Source organism: Puma concolor, chromosome E3 (assembly GCF_028749965.1).
Source record: "Puma concolor isolate L17-30 chromosome E3, mPumCon1.1.hap2, whole genome shotgun sequence".
In the NCBI taxonomy this organism is placed as follows: domain Eukaryota; kingdom Metazoa; phylum Chordata; class Mammalia; order Carnivora; family Felidae; genus Puma; species Puma concolor.
Genome location: NC_141682.1, coordinates 22,562,451 through 22,580,387, shown reverse-complemented (window position 1 = coordinate 22,580,387; position 17,937 = coordinate 22,562,451). Strand labels below are relative to the sequence as shown.

At 47.9% G+C, this 17,937-nt stretch overlaps 1 protein-coding gene and 1 long non-coding RNA gene across 5 annotated transcripts in view; one reads left to right on the top strand and one right to left on the bottom strand.

The window, feature by feature from the left end:
- LOC147573054 (leucine carboxyl methyltransferase 1-like) overlaps positions 1-17,062 on the top strand; it is a 57,363-nt gene extending 40,301 nt beyond the window's left edge. Inside the window, exon 8 of one of the 2 annotated variants that reach the window (XM_086692671.1) lies at positions 16,196-17,062. In XM_086692671.1, coding sequence (XP_086548797.1) covers positions 16,196-16,447 — 252 coding nt within the window. In that variant the 3' untranslated portion in view covers positions 16,448-17,062. Of the gene's footprint in view, positions 1-4,235; positions 4,407-16,195 lie in introns of those variants that run through there. The other variant, XM_086692672.1, reaches the window with a different exon arrangement.
- Positions 1-17,937, bottom strand: part of LOC147573053 (uncharacterized) — a 52,908-nt gene that overhangs the window by 22,104 nt on the left and 12,867 nt on the right. The window lies entirely within an intron of this gene.

Here is a 17,937-nt window from a genome sequence, read left to right as displayed (position 1 = left end):
ACCCTTGACCAACATAGGAGTTAGGGGTGTTGACCCTGTGCAGTGAAAAATTGGCACGTAACTTTTAACTCCCTGAAAATTTAACTACTAGTAGCTACTGTTGACCAGAAACATCACTGAGAACATAAATAGTTGGTTAATATGTATTATATGTTATGTGCATTGTTTAATGTATTCTTACAATAAAGAAAGTTAGAAAATGTAATTACTTTTTAACATTTTTTAATGTTTATTTACTTTTGAGAGAGAGAGAGAGAGAGAGAGAGAGAGAGAGAGAGTGTGTGTGTGTGCGCGTGCAGGTGAGGGACAGAGAGGCTTCAGACTCTGAGCCTGTTAGCACAGAGCCCAATGCAGGGCTCGAACTCACGAACTGCGAGACCATGACCTGAGTGGAAGTTGGACGCTTAACCGACTGAGCCAGCCAGGCACCCCTAGAAAGAAAATGCTATTAAGCAAATTGTATGGAAGAGAAAATACATCTACAGTACTGTACTGCAAAAAAAAATCTGCATATACGTGGACTCATGCAATTCAAACCCACGTTGTTCCAGGATCAAGGAGTTTGAAATCGGGAAGTGTGACGCCTCCAGCCTTGTTCTTCTAGCGCAGGATTGCTTTTGCTGTTTCAGTCGTTTGTGGTTCCATGTGGATTTTACAATTGTTTTTCTTTTTTCTGTGAAGAATGCCATTAGAATTTTGATGGGAACTGTACTGAATCTGTAGACAGCTTTGGGTAGTATGGAGGTTTTAATATTAAATCGTCTAAACCATGAATACAGGCTATCTGGTAAGATTACTTTTTGTGACGAATCAGGAGTCTGGAATGTAACATACAAATTGGGGTGGCTCCTTCACACTAAGATACCCCCATTGGTCTATGCTAGCCCCACCTTAATTTTAGGGAACCACCATGGTCCCTACCTCCCCCAACACGTGCTCCAAATGACTCGATCTTTCTCATCACTGTGTCTGGTCCAAGGCTCAGCCCTTTCTATGCTGAACTGTTTGGGAGTGTTCATCTTTACCAGAGAATCTGCCAGTAGAACTTTTACCCAGGGAAGTCTAGCAATTACTCAGAATACTGGCCACGGTGCCCATTCAAAGAGTATATTAGCCACAGAAACTTGGTTTTTACTGAGATGTGATTTTTTTTTTAAGTTTACTTATTTATTTTGAGAGAGACAGGGAGAGTGTGACTAGGGGAGGGGCAGAGAGAGAGGGAGAATCCCAAGCAGGCTCCTCGAGATCAGTGCCCAGAATCTGATGCAGGGCTCAATCTCACAATCTGAACCGCGAGATCATGACCTGAACCGAAATCAAGAGTTGGACACTCAACCGACTGAGCCACCCTGGCGCCCCTGAGATGTGATTTTTGATCAGATTTTAAAAATTCATGAATAAAGCAAAGAGGGAGAGCAATATGTTAAGCTTATCAAGGCACCTAGAGACAGCGCAAGCCAACGATTAAAAAAAAAAAACACTTGCTAAATCACATTGTTTTCAATCAGACATTTTTCTCCACAGACCTAAACTTTTTGTATGCGGGTCTTTTTCTGCTTCGTCAGAGCCTTCTTTGTGTCCAATGTTCTGTGCTTGAAAACACACTTGAATGTTTCCTGTCTGTAACTGGGAAAACGATACAAAGCAGGAAAGCACTTCCGGCTCACCATTTTACTCTGGGGTTTGTTTTTTCCTATGCAAGCCACTGTGCAATCTCACTAGTCATTCAAACAAGGCTTACTTACATAGGGCAGCATTTTTAAATTTATTACTTTTTGGTAAAGCATTAACTTTTTCCCTTGTAATCCCCAAAACCTACAAGCGGCAGGGCTGTGCAGGCCTCGATGTCCTCCCCGGTTCCCTTGACTGGTTGTGGTAATGGCCGCCTTTCAGTCGTGCCTAACGGGAGTCTCACGCTTACTGGGCCAGAAGAAAACGGAAACGCCCCCAACCTGAAGCAGTTCAACTTACCCGGAAAGACACAGAGGCTTGCACTAGGGCACAGGGTCAAAGGAAAACCTCCAACTGGCGTGACAATTTCCAACTCTAATTGTGGACTGATTTCTGGAGAAGTTTCTGCCATCGGTACACTCAAATGCCCAACGCCACTAATGTGAAACACCACCCTGTTTCCCAGGATACAGACTACTTACTGCACGTGGGCCGCGTCCACCTGCATAACGCACGTATCATGGGACCGTGGAAATAAATGCTCAAGTCCACACCTTCAGTGCATGCTGTGATCTGCCAAGCACTGTGCATGACTGACCTCTTCCCTGCGAGCCAGAGAGATCCACGGGGGCAGAGACCAAGTCTATCTCGGCCATCACTGCCCCCCCCCTTCCCCGGAGCACCCGGCTTGCCATGGCCACCTGCCTGCCACACCGTTGTGGGTGCTTCGTAAATACACACTGAATGCATTAACGAAAAAGCAAATGGCTGTCCCAACAATAGAGAATGGTTTGAAAAAAAGGTCTTTCTAGATTTCAACAGAGGTAGCAAGAAAAAAATCCAATAGCAGTAGGCAGAAAAGCAGACGTGTGCGTAGAATTGCCTTCCACAGTAAAATCCACAGCGACTAAAATTAAAACATGATAGTGCCTTCCCAAGCTAATGTTTTTTGTTTTGTTTTTTTTTTAATGAAAGAAAGAAATACAGCAAGTAAACTACCCATATTACCAGGGGTCAGCAAACTATGGCCCACAGATCCAATCTAGCTCACTGCCTATTTCTGTATGGCAAGCTAATGGTTGTTACTTTAAAATGGTTGGGGGTGGGGGAAAGAAACTCCAAAGAGGAACATACGTACGATGCGCAAGGATGCTACGAAATTCAAGTTTCGGTGTGCACAAATCAAGTGTGACTGGAGCACAGCCAGGCTGATACGTTTCTGCATCATCTATGGCTGCTTTCACACCACAACGGCAGGGTGGCGTTACTGCGACAGAGACCAGACGGCCTGTGGAGCTCAAAATATTTACTCTCTGGCTGCCTACCAACCAGGGTGCCAACCCCGGCTGCACACCAGTGATCCTCACGGGGTGTGGTGCAAACCTCACAAGGAGGCTTTCTGGAGTCACTTTGAGGACTGGTACGTGAAGCCGGTCCGGAGGCGTGTAGCCGGCCTTCTCCGAAGTCCCGCCTCATGTTTGAGAAGCTGCCGCTAAAATGAACGGGGGCGGCTGACTCTGATGATACAGTCCAAATGTGAGGCGCAGCCCGATGCTGGGGACGTTGGTGACAGGCGGAAATCAGACGTGATGTCTCTCCTCCCCCTACCCACCTCCACCCACTCCCCACCCCAAAACCCACTGAAATATTGTAACTATTGTTCTCTTCCCAATGCTTACCGACACACCAATGTCAGGACAAGTTCTAAATAAATACCACTGCCTGGGTCAGGCGTCGGCAAACTTTCTCCGGAAAGGCCAGATCGTAAATATTTCGGGCTTGCAGGCCACACCATTGCTGCTGCAACTACTCCGCTCTGCCACTGAGACACAGAGGTTGTCACAGACAACATACAGACGAATGGACCTGGCCATGTTCCAATAACCGTGACTTCTGGCCGCTGAAATGTGAGTTCACATAACTTTCCTAGGTCACAAAATATTCTCCTGATTTTTTTCCCAAACACTTAAAACTGCATAGTTTGCTGACCTCTGATCTGTGTACCGGTTCAGTGTGGTTTCCCAAGAAGCTTTGATCTTTTCTAATCACTCCCAATTCTTCTTACTTTGAAGGGGGATGTCTGCGCGTTCCCAACTTGCTCTTCTGAAGGCAAGCGGCGCCGCTAGCTTTTCGGGATTTCACCAGCTCTGAGCCACTCTCAGCCCGAGAGCAAAAGCTCACCTTTTACCACTCAGTCCCTCTCTCCCCAGGGATGGCAAACACACGGCCCCGAGAGCCAACACGAACTTCAAACATCAGTGCCTTCCCACTGCCCCAAGATTCTGGTGTTGACGGCTTTGGTTGACCAAGCCACACGAGAGTTCATAATTCTGTTGGTTTTTCACTTCAACCATCACTTGGGTGTATCCAAAAAAAAAAAAAAAAAAAGTGAGACACGGAGAGAATTTTTAATAAACTGATTTGAAATGCTGGTTACCTGCAAATATTTAAGTGCATGTTTGAGAAAGAATATAAACTATGACCCATCAATTGAGGCGTCTCAATACGGTCTACAGGGCAAAGACATACACGGTCACCGACTGCAATGAAATTTATATTTGCAGGGAAATGACAGCGGCCAGATGCATTCTGCCGGGAACCAGATTTTGAGCAACGCTGTCCTCTCCTGGTACAAGCCTTTACAAAACCCACTTGAGCCTCTGTGCCCAGTCTGGACACACTCGTCTGATTTCACAGTGAGCCAGGGAACTACTGGGTGACTTTTTCCTGTTCTGTCTCATTAGATTAGCAGTCTTCTTAAATTTCTGGGCAGTGATCTGAAGTCTACCTAACTGGATTTTAAAAGTAAAGGAACCCTATGACACTTTATAAAAATGAAACAATTTGTTACACATTCCAAAAGTAGTTTTAAAAGACTTAAAAGAGGGTTTATAGACTTCTAAAGGGAAAGTATGGGAAAAGAAAAACAGAAGACCCCTGCATAACACTGAAAAGGAAAAGGGTAGTTTTCAGAGGGAAAATGATCAAAGTATTCTGGTAATAGGATGGGTGAAATATACCTAATACCTATTTGTATATACCTAACACATATACCTACGTACATAATTGCCTTCATGTTTATAGCTTTCCTAAGATTAATACCGTTTACTTTTTACCTTAAACAACGATAACAAAACCCTGATGGCTCTTAACTGAATCTCTGTATTATTATTATTATTTGAATTCCAGTCAATAAGATGAAAGGTTATATTCTCAGATAAACGGAATTGGGTTTTATTGTCTTCCTACGCACGTAAGCTTATCCCACAGCTTTTTGTTTGGTCAGCTGGCCTTTTTCCCCCTCTGGCACACGAAATGGAATCTATTTGCTGTCCCTGCTGTAACCATGTGCTCCACCAACAATTTCTGCTCGTGGCAAAGTCGGAAGGAAGCTCGCTGCCGGGGACACTGTGCAAGTCCCTGCGGTGGTCTCCCCAGGGGAGTCATTTAGATAGTAAACCTGCTTGGGCCTGAGGGCAGCTGAGTTTGAGGTTTCAAAATGTACTGAAGCAGGCAGAAATATGTGAGACCTATTTTGTAAAGGATCTCAACGCGGACAAAGCATGTGGAGCTAAATCCTATCGGGGAGGGGGGCGGTTCTGGGATGGGGGATTCAGTTTACTGCCACAGCCGGGCAAGAAGTCAGGCGGAGGCGAAAGGCCATACACAAAAAAATGTAAAGCAGAAGTGCCAAAGGCAAGGCCACACGAATTCAGGGCTCGGCTCTGACTCAGTGCCGTGGCCACCGGCAGGGAGGCACTCCGCATCTTAAGACAGGTTGTGCAAGCTCTCTTCCAAATGCTTCTCCCTAAGTCAGCACATCTGGACTTTGAAAAGCACGTTTCCATAAAAAGCGGGTTATAAATGATCATTAAGCTCTCAGTCCAGGACCCGTTGGGCTTACGGCTTATCTGAAGTGCTCATTACGCTTACGGCTTATCTAAAAGGCAGCCCTTGTAGGCGCCTATTGATTTCTCTGAGCCACTGTGAATCTAGACAACGGTAGTAAAAAAAAAAAAAGAAAAATCCAAGAGGTAACAGCGATTCTCAACCATAGCTACACATTATAATCCTGGGGGCTTTAAAAATACTACAGGTGATTCCATTTTTTTTTTTTAATATTTATTTTTGAGAGACAGAGAGACAGAACACGAGCAGGGGAGGGGCAGAGAGAGAGGGAGACACAGGATCCGAAGCAGGCTCCAGGCTCCGATCTGTCAGCACAGAGCCGGACGCGGGGCTCGATCTCACTAACGATGACAGTGTGACCCGAGCCAAAGTTGAAGTTTAACTGACTGAGCCACCCAGCCACCCCCAGATGATTCCATTTGTATGAAATGGCCAGAAAAAGCAAATCTACAGAGGCAGGAAGCAGATTAGTGTTAACTGAGGGCAGGGGTGGAACTGAGCACTGACTCTAAAATGGCCTAAGGGATCTCATCGGGGTGAGAGAACTTTTGTAAAATCAGACTGTGGTGACGGTCACACGATGCTGTCGGTTTGCTAAGAAATCACTGAGTTTTGGGGGCGCCTGGGTGGCTCAGTCAGTTAAGCGTCTGACTGCGTTCGGCTCAGGTCATGATCTCGCAGTTCGTGAGCTCAAGCCCCACATCAGGCTCCATGCCGACAGCTCAGAGCCTGGAGCCTGCTTCGGATTCTGTGTCTTCCTCTCTCTCTGTTCCTCCCCTGCTTGCACGCTGTCTGTCTGTCTGTCTCTCTCTCTCTGTCTCAAAAATAAACATAAACATTAAAAAAGGAAAAGAAAGAAAGAAATCACCGAGTGTTGCACTTAAAATGTGCGAGTTCTACGACATCCCAAGGTGGTTTCAGAAAGATTAATACCCGGACCCCAAGCCGGAATGACCGAATGGAACCTCTGGGGGTAGGGCAGGGCATTCTGTCGTAAAGCTTCCCCGGCCATTCCAAAGTACGGCGAGGGTTGAGAACCCCCGAGGGAGGAGGGTCAGAGGACCGAAGCTGGCAGGTGGCGCGGTAATCACCAGGACGCGACAGAAAGAGGGTCCGGCAGTAAATGGCTGGGAGTAGCAAAAACAGAGGTGCTCCCAGAGAACGGGCCGCGGCCGCACCCTTGCTGGGTCAGTACTGCCTGGAACGGGGTCTGATGTGTGTGACTCACAACCGAGCTCACGCTCCTGCCTTTGCAGGCTGAGTGATAAGAACCCGAGGGCTGGCGGACTCTTAAGGTTCACCGCAGGCAAAGAAGGAGACGGAATGCGGTACGAGCCGAGTCAGGGCTCTGGGGTCAGACAGATCTGACTTGGGAGTCCCAGTGCTGCTGCTTGGTCGCTGCAAATATGAGTGCCCATGCCTTCCACAGTCAAATGGGAACGATGGTCATAATAATGCCACCACCACAGTGATCGTTTAGCGACGCCATTCATCTCCTTCGGCTCATTAATGTGGTCCCGGGTGAGGGTTCACGGAGCGTCAGCTGTCCGGAGCAGTACGACAGATGACCGCCACCTTCAGATAACTCCCAAGCTAAGTCTTATCTGTGGAAGGCTTCTGCAGTGACCAAGCGTTCTAGCTTCTCCCAGAAGTTACGGCCGAGTGCAGGCCACACAAAGATAAAACCACAACAGAAGCGGGCAGCCCGTTCAGCTACAACAAAGAGTTGGTTGTGGTCACACTGCGTGGGCTGGAGGCCCCCAAAGAGAATCACAGGCACGTAACGCACAGAAACTCAGAGACCTAGTATGTGGTGAGTTAGCAAAAACCCTTCATCGAAGGATCAACGTCTCAGTCCTCTGTGCCTGACGCCGCTGGGAATGAGGCTATACAAATGCCAGCCCTGGTGGTTCTCAGGTGTGCCTTCCCAGAGGGCCAAAGAACTCTCTGGACAGAAACCATCTTAGGATGACCTTGCTATGAGATGTGTAGATCTTCATTCATTCAGCCGGTATTCGTGGAGCCCTCTCTAAATGTCAAGCACTGGGGAGGCTAGAAGGAGAGAAATGAGCCGCAGTCCCCACCCTTGGGAGCTAAAAGGAAAGACAGAAATGTAAAGAACCAACTTTGTTCCGAGTTTCTGGGAGCAGAGCAGCAGAATGGATTGTGCGGCCAGGAAAGGCTTTACAGGGAAGCAGTCTAAGCAGACCCCAACAGTATGGGAGAGGGAATGCGCAAAGGGTCCTATACTAGGGCACAGAAGAAGAGGAGAGGGGGGCCTGGCTGAAAAGAACCAAGAACCAGGAACTAAGGGGCAACAGGGAGCCATTGATGGTTTCTCTGTCCTGGAGTGGCATCAGATTTGAGTTTCAGAATGAAAATTCTGACCCTGGAGGACAGGCCAAAGGTAGGAGAGCATTTGAAGGCCTCTGCAGTTATTCAGGGAGTGAACAAGAACACAGGCAGGAAGCCCTCCCAGTCTGATCTGGGCCGATGCCATGCTGCTATTTTAAAAGAAATGGTAGGACTGACTCACCGACTATAAACCATCAACTTGAAAAACGCTTTAAAAAGTTCAAGGAAAACCTCTAAAATGTGGAGGTCTCTCTGATCAGGAAATAAATCAGAATAGAAGCTAGAATTCATGGACATAACTCAGGTAATCAACCAGCTTTCCAGTACTAGATTAAGCTTGCATTCGTACATTCCTCTCTGTTATGAAAGCGCTTTTGCATAATTATTTCATTTTATTCTCTTACACGTACCCTTATGGGGCAATTTTTATCCCTAGCTCACGGGTGTGGAAACTGGGGCAGCCACCCGTTAAATAAATGACATGGGAACCGAAGCCTTTGGACCCTCAGGAAGAGCAGTTTTAAGGTCCCTGACCAAAGCGGACTCTCTCCTCATTTGTTTTCACGCCAGATTCTGGTCCCGGCTCCACCACAAACTAACCTTAGGCTCTAAAAATACAACTCGTGACATTCCTGTACCTCACTTTATTTACGTTTGCATCAACCATCTCATGCAACTTTTAAGAGATTGCAACAAAACAGAATGTTTGTGAGAAAAGAGAATATTTGAAACCTTCAAAGCTGTGCTTTGCAAATGTACGGTCGTATCTGTATAAACAACAATAAATGCTACAGATTTTTCAAGGCATGCAAGGCAGAGAATTTGGAATAACTGTGGATCCCCTAAGTGTCTAGGAGGAGAACACAATGCAGACGTAGCCCAGAAAGTTCCATGATCAGCGTGGTGCAGAAAATGAAGGGAAAAAATGTTCACCTGGAAAACTGGGGTGAGGCTCTTTTGCTGGATGACGGCGAGATTCTGGGTGGACAACACCATAAATCTTCACTTGCCCTTTTTTAAAGGTCAAAGAAAAGAGTGTTCCAACACCGTGGCTTGATGGAGGGAAGGACGCTATTGATGACTCAAAACAGAACGCGAGGTGTTTTTTTTTTTACCCTGAAAAAGAGGCTTTTCCCCCAAAGGATATTCAGAATGATGAAATGGTCCCTGAGTGGAACAGTACGGCCCATCGCTGCATTCGACCCCACAGGGTGTCATGCATACTTTGCCGCTAACCTTTTCACTCAGTTAGTCACTGAGCAAATATGTGTTGGAGTCCCTTCCATGAGCCATCGCGAGTAAGAGTCACGGCCCCTGCGCTGACTGGGCGCAAGGGCTGTCAAGGAAAGTAAGCGATTATGCTCCAGCGCAGTGAGTGAGGCACAGGGCCTCCGAGAGGAGAGGGCTGTCGTCTCCACCATCACAGCTAACTAACGTTTACTGAGCTCATGCTATGCGCTTGGCACTGGTCCAGGTGCCTCGTAAGCGTTAACCCCCTTGACATTGGCGGTAACATCCAGGGGGTAAGTATCGTTACCTCCACGTTAGGTAGGAGGAAACGGAGGCACTGAAAAGTGACGTGACCTGCTCCAGGTTTCACGGGAGGGCGCTGAGTCTGGGCAGTTTTGCCCCCGAGATCCCGTTCTTCGCCTCTGTGTTCCGAGTGCTTTGCACGTGTGGACTCACTGAATCCTCAAGATAACTAAGCCATCGATGCTATCACCATACCCATTCTGGAGATGAGAAACCTAGACGCAGAGATGATGATAACTTACCAAAGGTTAGAAGTGATGGGAGGGCATCTGATGCAGGCCTGAGACAGCAGGAAGGTTTTCTGAAACTGGTGATGGCTCTTGAGACCTACTCCGTGAGCTGGATTTAGAAGCTTGGGTGCTGAGGAAGGGTACGTGAAGGCAGTGAGGACGGACGTGGGAAAGAGCGCGCGGGAAGAACACACGCAAGGCGATAACGGGGGTGGGAGAACCGCGGGCCCCGGAACCCCTCAGGCTTGGGTGTGTGGGGCCTGCTGGAGTCTGAGGGGGAGCGGGAGGTCAGGGCCGCCCACCACGGAAGGAGGGCAAGGGACAGCTGACGACACCCCCGACCCTGGGACCATCCGAGGCTCAGACAGGCAGAGCCTGCCGAAGAGCGGTGGGAACGACCGAGAGGAGGAGCGGTCCCTGCCGGCCTCTGCACCTCAAAATGAGTATCGGGCACTGGGCCACTACCGTAGGGAGGGCACGAGAGCTGAGGAGAGTTCTAGCTCTCCTGAGGCAGGCACACAAGTCCTACTAAGTTTGGGGGTAAGGCAGGACAACTGAGATAAACAAGAGCTGCCAAAGGAGACATTTTCATCCGACCCTCAAATAAGCGGAAGCCTGTGGCGAACTGAATGCGCCCAGAGCCACAGCAGAGCCCAGACTCCTGCAACAACAGACTAGCAGAGCTGAGTGCCTGCACGAACAGCCTGACACAAGAGGTGTGGCACTCTCAGCGTCGACACGTGGCTAGCATCCCGTCAAAACTCACCACAGGAGAAAAACAGAAACGATGCATTATCAGGACACGCAGTCAATGGAACTAGATCCAAAGACGGCCAAGATGTTGGAATTATTTTGCAGGAACTTAATTACAGTAAGTACCTTAGAGCATCTAGTGAAAAAGGCAGGCCGAATGAATGAGTAGATGAGGGGTTTCATCAGAGGTTTGGAAGTTGAAAGAAATGATCCAAACGAGGGGCACCCGGGTGTCTCAAGCCAGTTAAGCGTCTGACTTTGGCTCAGGTCATGATCTCACAGTTTGTGGGTTTGAGCCCCGCATCGGGCTCCGTGCTGACAGCTCGGAGCCTGAAGCCCGCTTTGGATTCTGTGTTTCCCTCTGTCTCTCTCTGTCTCTGTCTCTGTCTCTGTCTCTCTCTCTCTGCCGCTTCCCCACTCGTGCTCTCTCTCAAAAATAAATAAAAACATGAAAAACATTTTTAAAAATGACCCACATGAAAATACAGAGAGGAAGAAAATTGGAACAATATCCAAGAACACTGGGGCAGAGAACTACTGAATACACAATGGCTGGGAAGTATCCAAATTTAATGAACAATACCAATCCACTTATTCAGAACTCCAAGAACTCCAAGCAGGATAAACACAGAGAACAACACACCTAAAAGGATCAAGGTTGAAGTGTTGAGAAAGAGAAAGAGAAAATCTTGAAGGCAGACAGAAAAAAAAAAAAAAAAAAAAAGAGGCACTTAACGTGCAGGGGAGCGACACAGGAATGACGGCTGACTCATCATCAGCAACACTAGGACCAAGTGACAATAGAGTGGCATTTTAAAATGCTAAAGGAAGAAAAAAATGAACAAACCAGTCAACCTGCAATTGCACACCAAATGCCAATATTTCAAAGATGAAGACAAAACTAGTAACATTTTTGTAAGTAATCTCTACAGCCGACGTGGGGCTCGAACTCACGACCCCAAGATCAAGAGTCGTGTGCTCTACCAACTGAGCCAGCTAGGCAACCCTAAAATAATGACATGTATCAAAGAGACAAAGGTTAAAGAGATCTCATCTCCTGAAGACCTCACCACGGCACGGTCGTGCGGAAGGGAGGGAGAGGGAGGCGGAGAAGGAAAGAATTTAGGCATCTGCCATCTATACTGGACCAGTCTGGGTGGGGATAGCTCTTAGGGAAGGAATGATGCCAGCACTGACTCGTCATGGCTGTCTGCAGTCCCGGTCAAAGGAGGGCTGTGAGACTGCACCCAGGCACCCTGGGAAAGAGAACCAGACAGACTGACAGTGACGACAGAAGGATGTACCAAACAGTCCAACTACGGATGTTTTTTTGTTCCCCCAGGCTAAATGTTATTCTTGATGTCACGCCTTGAGCTTCACTGTGCGGGCACATCAGGCACAAGAAGTGTTTGTTAGAGATTTACCTACTTTCTAGTAAAGTATTAGGATAGTTTAGCATAAAGAGAAGACTGCCAACTTTCAGCTTGCAGCTTTTAACTTCTTAGGTCTCTGACATCTTGGGAGACTAAGGAAAAGTTCTGGTTGCAAGTCGGCTTGGCAATTTACAGTTAACTATTTCCCAGCCTTGACACTTTTGACATTTTGGTCTAAATAATTCCTTCCTGTGGGCTGTCCAGAACACTGTAGAATGTTAACAGCATCCCTGGCCCTTACACGCTTAAAACCCAGTGGCAACATGTCCCCCTGTCCCCAGCAGGGACAAGCACAACCATCTGGAGACACTGCCAGATCAGGGGGCGAGGAGGATGGCAAAACTGCTTCCGGTTAAGAACCACTGGGATAAAAAAAAAAAAAAATCTTTAGGGCTGCCAGGAAGGCTAAAAGACAGCAGTCTTTTTGTGTGATCGTCAACGTGACTTAGTCACATTAATAGGACGGGACGCTTGCAGGAAGAGGAGGGACGCTCCTCTGACTGTGTAATGGCCTGTTTTATGAGTGCTATTCCTGACGATGTACTTTTTGGGGAGTCCTATATCCTGAGAAATCAAAGAACACAGAAACTTGCTTCACTGCTTTTCCAAAGACCGTTTCTTTGCTTAGTGTCCTAGGACTTTTTATGAACTAGTGACAGATTTTTTAATTGCCAAGAACTCTGTACCTTTTTCTCAGTAGCTTGTTTTTGTTTTTGTTTTTAAATGGATGTACGAGCCTTTCTGAGGATTTTCTTACATCCTATTGTCCTGCCTTGGACAAGGAGCGAACAAATAAAACAGCCCCAGGGCTGCTTCTGAATCAGTCATCTGGGACTTTTTCTGAATGGCTTTTAGTACCATCTTTTCTAATTCCCAGATTTTTTTTTTTTTTTAAAATACCTAACATTTCAGTGGACTGTAATGAGAGAGAAGAAACACACACGTGTTCACCGGGTCACCTGAAACGAAAATGTCTCCCATAATGTCTTAAGTTCACGAGAGAATTTTCCTACCCTGGATAATTTCAGGAGCCTACTGGTGGAGACAAGCTGTTGTGCTATAACATACTACTATGGTAGTTGTATTCCTAAGGATTTATGAAAAATCCCAAGTCATACGGTCAACGCCTACAAAGGCAGGAGGGAAAAACAGAATGAAGCATGTTCAACTGGCACAGGAAATTCAATGGCATTACTGGGCAAAGCGTCCCATTCCATCTGGATATCACTTGAACAGGCGCTGGTCTTTCCTCATCACACTCTTAGTAGCATGAACATCTCACACAAGTATACCTCCTTTGCCACCCACAACCCAGAAGAACAGAAAAATACTCCTGAAAGTGTGAGTTCAGAAGGTGCTGGCCCCTTGTGGGCGGGTGAGGTGGCTAAGACTGACAGCCCAGAGCACATCTGCTGCGGGTCAAAGCCCCGTCCACCGCCTACAAGCCGTGTAAGTATGAGCGGGTTACTTCATGTCTCCGTGCCCCTGTTTCCTCGTCCGAAAAGCGGAGACGTTAAGAATTTCCAACTTCCAGAGCTGAGTGGATTAAAAGAGAGGATACACGCAACGAGCTAATTCCTAGAAAGCTCAAAATGTGGTTTTTGTTGTTATGACGTTAAGGGGCTGAGAGTGTAGACTCTGCAGACAGACTTGCTGGTTCTGTGACCTGGGACAACTTAACTGCAGCTCTCTGGGCCTCTGTTTTCTCACCTGTAAAAGGGGATAATACAGCACTGATTTTGGTATTAAATGAGTCAACACAAGACTAGCACTTGGGAAAAGGCCTGGCAGATGGTAAGCACCCAAACACACATAAGCTAGCAGTGTTACAATTATTTTCTTTGGAAGGATCCTCCTGGCAACAGTGTGGAAGGTGCGTGGAGGGCTGGGGAGGGAAGACACACTGGTGCGCAGGGAAACTGAGGAGTTGAGAATGAAGAGACCGGAGGGAGAATGGGAGATCCAAGTGAGAATAAGGAGCCCCCCCCACCCCCCCGCCCAAAAGCAGCGGATAAGGAGGGGAGGCGACAGAGAGCTATTACAAAGATACAACACGCAGGACTTCGTGACGTGGCGTGGATGGAGAGGGAGAAGGAATCCCCTAGAACGGCCACCATGTTTCCACGCTGAGTGACCGGCTAGACAGCGAGGCTCTTCAACTCCAGAGAAAGTCTGGGAGCCTCTGAGGTTGGGGTCAACACGGTCAGCTCCGGAAATGCCGGATTTAAGGGGTCGATTGAGCGTGCAGTGGCGACGTCCGGTGTGTTTCTTGCTATGAGGTTCCGAAGCACAGCGGAGGCGCCCGGAAAGGAAACTCAGAGCGTGTTAGCAGGAGCAGCAAAAAACACTGCTTTGGGGGAGTTTGCTCAGAACGCAGATCTGGGGAGAAGACGAAGGCTAAGCACAGAAGCCTTAGGGGCAACACAGCACAAGAGCGGCCCAAGAGCAGAGAGCAGCAGGGAGGCCGGGGAAGAAGCCCAAGAAGTTGGGAGTGTGGGCCACCAGAGCAAGGATGAAGGACCGGCCGAGAATGCAGAGTGTGGCAGGGAGGGCAGGAAGGTGTGAGGGCGGTGGCTCCCGGGAGCCAAGACGCAGGGCGCTGAGCGCAGACAGAGAAGCAAAGCCACGTGAAGAGAGACGCGAGCTGTCGCAAACCTGAACATCGCGAGTGGCAGAAAAGAGCCAGTGGAGAGAGGGAAGCTGGAAATGCAGAGTGGCCAGAGGAAGGCCGCAGAGGGAAGCCCCCGGGGAGGGGGGGGGAGCGGTGTGCGTGCGGGAGGTAATGACCTTGAGGGCAGGGAAGGTGGCGGCAGCAGGTCTTCTCTGGGAACTGGGAGGCAGGTCGTCCATCCCAGGAGAGTGGGTGTGTCTGCAGAAGGGGTGGAGTAGGTTTGAGGGAAGTAAGAGTCTGGCAACAAGGCTTAGGAAAACGGGACGGGAAACTGTGCCAAGGGCTGGAAGGCAGTCTTTAAAGCCCAGCTGAGCTTGGAGGCCGTGACAGTTGGGCCGGCCTGACCCACCACACGAGACGATCTTTCTGGACCACGCCCTGCATCCCAGGTACAGGCGCGAAGAAGCCCCCGATGAACGAGCCTGGCTGTGGCTCTGCGCAACAGGTGAAGGAAAGAGGCCGGCTGGACAGACGGCTGGAAGGGATGTGAAAGACACCCTCTGTGACTGACTGAGGTCAGAGAAGGAAAGGGACCCAGCAAAGCACAGAGGGGGACTGTTCAGGAAAGGAATCCAAAAAGACAAGAGACTGGAGGACGAGGTGGACGATTTGGGTTCCAATTTTAGAAATGGTTCTTAAAACGCCAAGGCACATTTCTTTCTGGAAAGGAATGCCAGTTTATATTCCCACCTGTGTATGGCTGTATGACGGCCTTCGTCAGTTCTCCCGAGACAGCAACATATCATCATTTTGAGCTGTGCCAGTTTAGTAAGTGAAAAATGCAGTCTCAGAGCTTTGGGTTTCTTCGGTTAGTTACAATTTTGAAATGAGTCTTATGTACTTACTGGTCATCTGTATTTCATCTGTGAGCATTCTGTTCATGGCATTTGCTCACTATAGTGTGCTTTTTTGAGTGAGTGAGTGAGACAGAGAGAGAGAGAGAGACAGGTTAGTGCAGGAGAGGGGCAGAGGGAAAGAGATAGAGAGCAGAGGGAGGGAGGGACTGAGGAAGGGAGGGAGGGAGGGAGGGAGGGAGGGAGGAAGAGAGAGAGAGAGAGAGAGAGAGAGAGAGAGAGAGAGAGAGAGAGAATCTTAAGCAGGTTCCATGCTCAGTGTGGGGCCCAACATGGGACTTGATCCCATGACCTTGGGATCATGACCTGAGCTGAAATCAAGAGTCAGACGCTCGACCAACTGAGCCACCCGGGTGCCCCCGTCGTGCACTTCTTTCAACTGATCGATAACACAGCTTTATACATTAAAGATCTTAATGCTCCGTTGTGGCTGCTCCTGTTTCCACCTAGTCATTGGCCATAATTTTAATTATGAGATAGGCAGACAGAAGTTTAATTCTTGCGTGGTTAAGTTTATAATGGTGGTTTTATTTGCGTGGTTATCTTTTATTGTTCATTCTCTGTACTTTTCTGCCAGAGCGTGAAGAACTTTCCATCTTTTCCTCCGTTCTGTGGTTCTGGGTTTTCACTTGAAACTCTTCATCCATTTGGAATCGACTTTGGCCCCTAATGGTGAGGTACAATCTAACCCGCCTACTTTTTCCAGTGCTAACCTGTTGTTTCATACTGTTTCCTCCCTGTCTTCTGACGCCTCCTTACCTCATGCCGCCTTCTTAAATCTCCCAGGGCCGGTTCCCAGGTGGTAGCAGGAGCCCCGTCTCACCAGCGTGGGAGCGCAGCTGGGAGGCTCAGGCGGCCAAGGTCAGACAGAGAGCTGGGGGACCACACGGACTCAAGTCCAGTTACTCTTTACTAGACTCCAGCTGCCCCACAGGAGTCTTCGTTTTCTTAAGCCCTCACCTAAAAGCTCTGAAAACATTATGGAACGGACTAACTATCAAAAGAAGCCGATTATTCAGGGAAAGTAATTTCATGTGATCGCCAGATCTCATCGTGGAGAATATCCCATCTCAGCTTTTCTGGGGAAGGCTCTCACAGACGTCAAGCGTGTGTTCTGGAGAACAGCGGAACACCACCCACCTACACCGGAGGTAGACACCTGTAAACAGCGCTTCTCCACAGATGTGTTTCTAGCGTGGGGGCCGTGACTACACATCTCTCCAGGAACTAGCCCGGGGTTCTTGGCCGTGGGCTTGAAGAGGTCTGTGGAGTCCGTGAAATTCTCTGCCAGTCTGTGCGTGTGGATGATTTTTGGGGGGGGAAGAGGCCGTCAGAACCTCCATGTAACATCTACAGGGAGCAAGGTTTCTATTCCTAAAGACTGTTCTAAGAGTCAAAGGCTGCAGTTAAGTCCACTGCCCTGTGACCTGCTGATCACTTCTTTAGAAGTTATATTAACATATATTGCTGGGGCGCCTGGGTGGCTCAGTCAATTAAGCATCTGACGTCAGTTCCTGTCACAATCTCGCGATTTGTAGGTCTGAGCCCCGTGTTGGGCTCTGTGCTGACAGCTCAGAGCCCGGAGCCTGCTTCGGATTCTGTGTCTCCCTCTCTCTCTGCCCCTCCCCTGCTCACATTTTCTCTCTCTCTCTCTCTCTCTCTCTCTCTCTCTCTCTCAAAAATAAAAACCTTTTAAAAATTAAAACTAATGAAATAAATAAAAACCTATTGCCACATAGGCTCCATTTCAAATTTCTCTTCCAGTTCCTTCCTCAGTCCAAGTGCACTGTGATTGTTTTCTCCATAAGGTTAGGCTACCTCAATTCAGTATTCTGCCTTTAACCACACGCCTGCCAATCTTATGACTGAGCCTTGGAATAAAGGCTCAAACATCAGACACACTACAAGGTGTGTGGCTCCAAAAGCAGAGGGAAAATGCTTGTAGATTTCCACTGAGAACCACTCAGATTAGGACATTTGCATTTAAACACGACTTCACCTTACCACATTTCTGGAACGCCTAATTAGGGTGAAATCACACGCCCTTTAGACAGTATTGCTATAAACAATTATACAGCTACACATTATTTTCGAATCTAACCAATTAAATGAGGATGAAAAAGAAATTGCTGAAAGAAAAGGAAAATGAGAAATAAAAACATAGATAATACATACGTCGAAATTCAAAGAAGTAACAAAAATGATCAGCCATGACTAATTTAGCACATCTTTATTTAGTACATAAAGATATAGACAGACATGAACGTCACTCACGTTTGCCAACTGAACTAATCAGGCACTCTTCCAACAACAACAAAGCCCTCAGGAAGCACAGAAAACCTTTGTGTGTAGAAAGAGACGTGCCAGGCTCATGGGGAAGGACATCAATCCTCCCCAAAGTTTAGTTCACAGATATGCCAGGCCATCAATGCCTGGGATTTACTTATTTTTGGGTTCTCAGGACCTACCCCATAGCAGGGACCCACTAAATATATGGATTAATGTGCTCTCGACCAATCACAATCATA